At 53.1% G+C, this 8,428-nt stretch overlaps 1 protein-coding gene and 1 pseudogene across 1 annotated transcript; one reads left to right on the forward strand and one right to left on the reverse strand.

The window, feature by feature from the left end:
* Window positions 1-5,294: 5,294 nt before the first annotated feature.
* On the reverse strand, window positions 5,295-6,259 carry LOC104666707 (annotated as a pseudogene).
* LOC115894185 (E3 ubiquitin-protein ligase SH3RF3-like) lies at window positions 6,096-7,281 on the forward strand. Its single transcript, XM_030920531.1, has 2 exons — window positions 6,096-6,830; window positions 7,114-7,281. Exons 1-2 carry the CDS (start codon window positions 6,258-6,260, stop codon window positions 7,279-7,281), a joined length of 741 nt encoding a protein of 246 aa, XP_030776391.1. The 5' UTR covers window positions 6,096-6,257.
* The last annotated feature ends 1,147 nt before the right edge of the window (window positions 7,282-8,428 follow it).

Here is an 8,428-nt window from a genome sequence, read left to right on the forward strand (position 1 = left end):
GTTACAGAGTCTCTCTTTGCCTCAGTTTCCTCACCTGTGAAATGAAGGTACCACATTAATACTTGCCTCATAGGGCTGCGTGGAGGAAGAATGAGTTCACCAGGATGGAGAGCATGGTGCTGTGGCTGGCTGCTAGTTCTCACCCATGGCTGCACCTGTTTTGGACAGTTCCATCCTGCCCTTGTAGAATGCCAGTGTTTCAAGGGAAGGTCTAAGACCTTGCTGGTATACAGTTGGTGCCCAATTTATAGGTTGTTGAATGAACTCCCATGGACATAACTGAAACCAAGGTTCTTAGCACTGGACTCTTTACTCCTATGTTATTTTACTTTTCAGTTTTATTTATTTTATGTGTATGTATATATACATATATATATGTATTTTTTTTTTTTTTTGAGACAGAGTCTCACTCTGTCACCCAGGCTGGAGTGCAGTGGTGCAATCTCAGCTCACTGCAAGCTCCGCTTCCTGGGTTCACACCATTCTCCTGCCTCAGCCTCCCGAGCAGCTGGGACTACAGGTGCACACCACCATGCCCAGCTAATTTTTGGTAGTTTTTATTTTTAGTAGAGACGAGGTTTCACCGTGTTGGCCAGGATGGTCTCGATCTCCTGACCTTGTGATCCACCCGCCTTGGCCTCCCAAAATGCTGGGATTACAGGCGTGAGCCACCGCGCCCGGCCATTTATTAATTATATTTTTGAGACAGTCTAGCTCTGTCGCCCAGGTTAGAGTGCAGTGGCGCACTCTAAACATGCTGCAGCCTCCACCTCCCGGGTTCAAGTGAGTCTCATGCCTTAGTCCCCTGAGTAACTGGGATTACAGGCGCATGCCACCACATCTAGTTAATTTTTTTTTTTTGGAGACAGAGTCTCGCTCTTGTTGCCCAGGCTGGAGTGCAATGGCATGATCTCAGCTCATTGCAACCTCCACCTCCTGGGTTCAAGCGATTCTCCTGCCTCAACTTCCCAAATAGCTGAGGTTACAGGTGCCCACCACCACATCTGGCAAATTTTTGTATTTTAGTAGAGACAGGGTTTCACCATGTTAGTCAGGATGGTCTCGAACTCCTGACCTCAGGTGATCTGCCCGCCTCGGCCTCCCAAAGTTCTGGGATTACAGGTGTGAGCCACTGTGCCCGGGCTAATTTTTTTTTTTTTTAATTTTAGTAAAGACAGAGTTTCACTATGTTGGCTAGGCTGGTCTCGAACTCCCGACCTCAGGTGATCCGCCCGTCTCAGCCTCCTAAAGTGCTGGGATTACAGGCATGAGCCACCTCGCCCAGCTGCAGTTTTATTTTTAAAATTGTGGGAAAATACATAACATAAAAGTGGCCATTTTACCCATTTTAAAGTGTACAGTTCAGTGGCATTAAGTGAATTTGCTTTGTTGTCATCCTGTGTTAGTTTTTAACCAGTAACTTCCAATTTTGTGTCTCCCTGTATCAGATTTCTTCTTGCCCCAGATGAGCACATTTAGGGTTGTCTGACTAAACCTGCCTCAACCCCACACGATGCAATGCCTGGCAGAGATCCTCCAGGGTTCTGCAACTGGAGCTGCTGTTCAGTGCAGTGATGACTGTCTCATATAGAAGGGCTTGGTTGGTCGTAAATAATGTGTATGAATTTGGTTTCCCAGTTGAAAACAACAAAAATGGAGTCTGGTTGATTTAACAAAAAAGAAACTAAGGAAATGAAATTGGGAAATCCATAGGATCAACAGCAAGGCCATGAAAGCAGTGAAGGCTACAGCCCAGGCTCACCAGGCGGTCACTTCCAGGGTTGGCCTGTTGCCAAGGTGTGCCCCCGCTCTGAGATGCTACAGGCCACTCTGCCCACCAGGTGGGCACCAGGCTGCAGGCACTGCTGCTGCTGGTCACCTGCCCCACAGTGACTGAACTCTTGGTGCTTCCTCTGCCCAGGTCTCTCTACCTCTCAGAGTGTGGTGGGGGAGGGGAAGCTTTTGACTGGCTGAGCCTGTCACATTCCACACCTTCGCAGAGTGGGGTGGGAGTTAGAATTATCTGACTATCACCACGTTGAGCATCTTCCAAATCTAAAAAGAAGTTCAAATTTTGGGCAGCCAGAAACCTGACATATAGCCGTCCAGTCCTGTTTCCTCTGAGCTTTTTCTCCTCTGGACAGACGCCCTGTGTTCCTTCAACTGAAACTCATGGATGAGGCCTCCAGATCCCTTACCACATTGTCATTAATTTTTGGTACCCAGAATTGGAAGTAATCTCACAAGTCTGAGGGACAATGGGATTATTTTTTTTCCAAACCCTGACCGCCCCTCACCTTAACTTTCATGAAAGCATCTGAAGATTTCATTACTTCTCTAGTCAGCCATACTACATAGATGACTCATGTTGGCTCACGGGATGCTTGTGGTCAACTGAAATCCCCAGATCCTTTTAGGAATGGCTGTAAAGCCAGGTCTTCTCAATTATTTACTTATATAATTGGCTTATTGAACATGTGCAAATGTAACCGAGTAACATAAGACTGTATTTGTAATACTTCAACTATTTAGTTCACACCCTTAAATTCCCTCACATTGTAGCATAGTGTACTTGGCGACTTCAACCAGAAATTGGAAACTGGCGGTCTATCGGCCAATCTGACCACACATTTATTTTGTTTGGCTAATGTGGTGGTTTTTGAGAACTGAATCGGTTGCCAACTGTTGAACATCAGGAGATGTCATGCAAAAAGCAGCACTTCCAACTTCTCTTGAAAGGTATGAAGATCTAGCAACATTTGGTCATCATTTCCCCAGGGCTGGAGCTGGGCAGCAGCTACTTCCTCTGAAAGGTGCAAAGCTCACTGCAGTTCCCACCAGGCCCTACTACCTGGGGTTCACCCTGCTTCATTAATTTCATGCCCTGCCCAGTCACTGTGGACATCTGGGTGCATAGTCTGTGTGTCCTGTGGGTGCTGGTTATGGCAGGGGCAAAAGGGGTAAAGTGGAGGCAGAAGAAAGCTGGGAAAGGTGGGCTTCAGTGGCCCTCTCTTGCTCTTGTCTTGGGTTGTGCAAGATAAAGATGTACTAAGGGCAGAGATGTGGCGGTGAGCTTCTGGCACGGGCATCTGTTGTTCTGACTGCCCAGCATAGCAATTCTTCTGGAAATTCTTGCTTCTCCTGTGTGACTACAGAGAGTGCTGCCAGGTTTCAGATGATCCTGCTCCTGTGGCCAAGGCACACAGGTCCAAAGAATGACCACTGGTCCATGCTAGTGATAAGAGTTTTAGAACTTCTAGGAGTGGCTCATGTAGTTGGAAGAAAGGCTTATGGAGCTTTGACCATGTTTTCTGTCATGTGGGTTGGGAAGCAGAGGCAGCTGGTGCAAGAAAGTGAAGGGTCGAGTCATCAACTAGAGACAGGGACAGCAACACACAGTGCAGGCTCTATCTGTGTTAATATGGCCCAGCTCTTAGCCTGGGATCCTATAAGATGCCTCTTATTATTAGTGTATATTCTGCTTCCTTTAAAATCTACCTAGAGTTGGTTTCTGTTGCTTGCAACCAAAATCACCTGGGCATGTCATTACAGGCAGTCCTTGCTCTCTGTGAGCCCTCCCAGTGCCTGACGGGTCCCCTCTTTATGCTCCTCCTTGCATGCTGTGTCTACCACCTGCTCTTGGATCAAGTATCCTGGGTCCTCTAAAAAATTCCCCTTATTCCTGAGCAAGGGTAAGCGTGAAAAGTGGCTCATGTGAATATGTTTCCATGCACTGCAAGGTGTGTGCCCTTCCTTCAGCCCTCAAGGGAAGCCAGGCAGCTCTGGGATGCCTTCCATCTCACCCTGTTGTTGGCGCTGATGTAAATCATACAGATGGAAATCCACACTGCTGAGAGACATCCGGGTTAGGAAAGCCACCTGCTGCTATCAGAAGCAAAGTTTCCAGGGACTAGCATCCTGATATAAGCACAGGATATGTGTAACTGAGACACTAAGATCTGCCTTGAAATCACGAGTAGGTGAGAGAGAGAGAGAGAGAGAGAGAGAGAGAGAGAGAGAGAGAGAGAGAGAGAGACATCCTTTCATTCATTCTCCAAGTATTTATTGAGCACCTACTATATGCTAGGCACTGCCCTAGGCACTAAGGGTATTATAGTGGAAAAGATCTGTAGCTTACAGAGAGCTTACACTGTAATGGCATGTCAGCTTTATGTGTTAGTTCTGGGGATACAAAAATGAAAATTCAGCCCCAATGGCTTTACAAGTATGAATATCACTTTCCTCATTTGTAAAATGAGTTTAAAATAATTATCACAGGTTGGGCATGGTGGCTGGCGCCTGTACTCCCAGCACTTTGTGAGGACGAGGTTGGAGGATCTCTTGAGCCCAGGAGGTTGAGACTAGCCTAGGCAACAAAAGGAGACCCTGAAAATTTAAATTAAAAAAAATTTTAAATTAAAAATTCAGCCAGGCGTAGTGGCGCACCTGTAGTTTCAACTATTCAGGAGGCTGAGGTGACAGGATGGCTTGAGCCCAAGAGTTCGAGGCTGCAGTGAGCCGTGATCGCACCCTGCGCTCTAGCCTGCCTGATAGAACGAGATCCTGTCTAAAGCTATGTAAGTAAATATAAATAAATAAAATAATTATCTCGCAGAGCTGTTTAGAGGATTAAATAATATATAGCACGCTTTTGGCCTTTTAGCCTCAACAAATACTACTTTTTTCCCTGAATAACAGAAAGATCATACAACTTCACAAACCACAAGGACAGGCTGGCCGGTAGGGGGGCCCTCCACGACTCTTCTGATGTTAGCCGTGGCTGAACACGCTGTGGAGCGTCCAGCCAGTCCTGGTTTGTGCTGGGCCCTGGACGGGAACGCAAAGCGGCCACGAGGGGGCAGCGCACGGCAGGGAATCTTCGCCGCCGACCCCAGCCCACCGCCAAACTTCCCTGCTGCTCTTGGTCCTCCCGTACGTACTTCCGTTGCTCTGACGCTCCCAGAAGCCGGGGCGTCGGGAAGGAGAGCGCGAATTTCCCCTCCTCTGCGCCTCCGTAGGAAAAAATTGGAGCGGGGTTCACGAGACTGCGCCGCAGCGGGCGCTGGAGCCCCTCGTACGGCACCGCCAAGGGTGCGGCGCGGGGCCGGGCGCCTGGCGCCAGGGTGCTGGTCGGCGGGCAGCGGGGCCAACCTACGACCCGCGACTCCGGAGAGCCAAGGCTGCACCGGGAGGAGTCGGCGCGGGCCCCGGGGTACCCGCTTCAACCGGAGCGCCTTCCCCTCCTGCCTTGAGGGACGTCCTCACACCTACACCCGAAGGAAGCTTCGGGGCTGTCACTTCTGCACGCCGCTCGGAAAGGAGTCAGAACTGGGAGCGCTCCGGGGAGTCGTCGGGGAGGATGCCTGGGCGTCGGCCGTGTCCCCTAGCTGCTCGCCGGCGCTGGCGAGGAAGGCGGTCGGGATAACGCCGCCCAAACTTTCCTTCGCAGCAGCGTTGGCAGGAAACGTCCCTCTCTGAGGCTCACGAAAAGCCGAAAAAGACTCGGAAGCCTGGAGGAGGCAGGGCCAAGCCTGCGCAGGAGGGGTTCCCTAGAGCCCTGGCGATGTCCTAGGGGACGAGGCTAATCGCTTGCGTGCGCGGCGTGCGCCCAGGCGAAGGGAGGTCCTGCAGGCGCGGCGCCTCCTTCCCTGCGCCCCGCAGTGACCGTGACCTCCGCGCGCACCCCCGCGCACGTGCTCGCGGCCGAGGAAGAGGAACGGTCCGGCTAAACCCTCTGGAGAACAGCCACTTGAGAGCAGGCCAGGGGCGCATGGAGGTGCCGCGGGGGCGGTGCGGCTCACCAGCTGCGCGGGGGAGCGCGCACGCCGCGCCCCGGCCTCCCCGGGGACCTGGCTGGCCGCTGCCCGCACTTCCTGCTGCTGGTCTCCCAGGCGCGAGCCACCGCTTACAGCACAGAACCCGCTGAGTTTCGGGTCCGGCAGCATCCCCGGCCCCCGCGCGGGGCGGACGCGCGGCGGGACAGGTGTAGCCCGCAGCCGCTGGCGCTGCGCGGAGGACTGGGCGGGCTTGGCTGGCAGGGAGCTAGCTCGCTGCGCGCGGAACTCAGGTCCCCGCCACGCAGGCCGGTCGGCGAGCCACTTCACACCGCCACAGTCCTAGCATCGGGCCAGCAGCCGGGGTGAAGAAAGTCACGGCGGAGCCCGGCTCCCCGGTCCTGATGCCGGCTGCCGGTGGCGGGCTCCACGCCGGCCCTGGGACCTAGGCAGCCGCGCGAGACCGCTGCGGGCGCCTCCCCCATGCTGCTCGGAGCGTCCTGGCTGTGCGCATCCAAGGCGGCCGCCGCTGCTGCGCAGAGCGAGGGCGACGAGGACAGGCCAGGCGAGCGGCGGCGGCGGCGGGCGGCGGCCACCGCCGCGGGGGCGGGCGAGGACATGGACGAGTCGTCGCTGCTGGACTTGCTGGAGTGCTCCGTGTGCCTGGAGCGCCTGGACACCACGGCCAAGGTGCTGCCATGCCAACACACTTTCTGCCGCCGCTGCCTGGAGAGCATCGTGTGCTCGCGCCACGAGCTGCGGTGCCCCGAGTGCCGCATCCTGGTGGGCTGCGGCGTGGACGAGCTGCCCGCCAACATATTGCTGGTGCGCCTGCTGGACGGCATCCGTCAGCGGCCCCGCGCGGGCACCAGCCCTGGCGGCAGCCCGCCCGCGCGTCCCGTCCCCGGCCAGAGTGCGGCCCCCACGCTCGCGGGCGGCGGGGGCGGCGCGACAGGCAGCGCCCCGGGTTCCCCGATTTTCCTCTCAGCAGCCGCGGGCAGCGCCACCGGCAGTCTGCGGGAGCTGGCGACCAGCAGGAGCGCGCCGGTGGCAAAGGTGGGTATCTTTCTCCGGGGAAGTGGCCACGGCACGTGGGAATGTGTGGGTGCTTCGGCATGGGGGCAATGAGGTGCGGAGGAGACCAAGCGTGGCCCGGTGTTGGCCCACTCCGCTGTTGCTCTTCCTCCAACTTCGCTTGCTTGGTGGCGGCATCCGGTCCCAGGGCACCTCGTCGCTTGTTCACGTGTGTCCCGTCCTCTGCGGTGTGGGCACGCCTTCCTGTCCCGCCGCTCACCCACGATTCCTTGGCCGGACTTGTTATCCTGCCCCTTCAACTTAGCATCACCCTTGCATCTCCCTAGAAACGGGGACCTTCTTCCTCTGGATCCCCAGACACTCCCTCTGCACACTGGGCCTGCCGGGAGAAAAGTTAGAGCTTAACGTTTCTGACAGGGCTCTGATGGCTGCATTGGGAAGCCGGCGGGCCTCCTGCCTGCGGTCTGGCTAAGGAGGGGAGGGCAGAAGGCAGAGTGGGACTGGGGTTTGGAAGAATGCTGATCACAAATTCCTTCTAGTAGTCTAGAGGGAGTTAATCTGGAGGCCCCAGGGGCCTTTTGACCCAGCCCTTTTTGGACTTGGCAGTGTCTGACCAGAAGCCAAGGTCTTCTCCTGGGCTCCCAGGCAGGGTTGCATTCCCACGGGGGTTATTTATTTTTATTATTATTATTTTGGGTACAGCCGCATTTTAGGGCCTTCACTGCTTCTGTTTTAGACGAAAGACCTTCTCTGGATGGCTTCAGTGATTTGGTTTTAAAAGCGTCTTACAGCTTGTCTTTACACACTCTTGCCACCTTGTGAACTGTCATCAGGGAAGAGGGCATGGGATACTGGTTTAAGTGGGAAAAAAGGACCTGGGTTTTGTTAATTTCTTTAAAAGGAGAAAAGCACTTAAATGTTAAAAAAAAAAAGTCGTCTATTGAAATAATAATTTGCTTTAGAAACGCAACTTTATTCCTCTACTTTTGACTATTTAAGGAGTTGGTGATGCCTAGTCTTTCCACTATGTGTAATCCTGAAATGCTGGGAACGTTCTAGCACCTGGTTTAGGCAGTACTGCCAATCTCTAAGGTTAAGGTGGGAATTGAACAATGAGATCACTTGGACACAGGAAGGGGAACATCACCCACCGGGGCCTATTTTGGGGAGGGGACAGGAGGGAGGGATAGCATTAGGAGATATACCTAGTGTAAATGACGAGTTGATGGGTGCAGCACACCAACATGGCACATATGTACGTATGTAACAAACCTGCACGTTGTGCACATGTACCCTAGAACTTAAAGTATAATAATAAAAAAAAAAAGTAAAAAAAAAAAAAAAGGAACTTAAACTCTTGGATGTTGAGCTTGAGTTAAATGCCATTCTTTGCTGCAATGGGCTTTTTTTCCTATGGATCAGGAAGAATGGCGACAGTCAGGGGTAGTCACTGGGGGTCACCTGGGGGCGCTGCCTGCTGAAGGGGAATTTTTTTTCTTTGGTTTTAATTGTGATTAAATCCAGCTAAATGCTTGCATTAGAAATTTTCAAACTTTTCCTTCCTGGCCTTGTTGCTGTTTTTGTTCTAAGGTATTTGTAATTAAATATCTTTATTTGCT

The sequence above is a fragment of the Rhinopithecus roxellana genome, chromosome 17 (assembly GCF_007565055.1).
Source record: "Rhinopithecus roxellana isolate Shanxi Qingling chromosome 17, ASM756505v1, whole genome shotgun sequence".
Classification (NCBI taxonomy): domain Eukaryota; kingdom Metazoa; phylum Chordata; class Mammalia; order Primates; family Cercopithecidae; genus Rhinopithecus; species Rhinopithecus roxellana.

Bases quoted from the DNA above. Each gene is read 5' to 3' on its own strand.
- LOC115894185 (XM_030920531.1), top strand. From the start codon at position 6,258: ATGCTGCTCGGAGCGTCCTGGCTGTGCGCATCCAAGGCGGCCGCCGCT. The intron at 6,831-7,113 runs GTGGGTATCTTT...CCTTCAACTTAG, and splicing joins GGAGCGCGCCGGTGGCAAAG to CATCACCCTTGCATCTCCCT.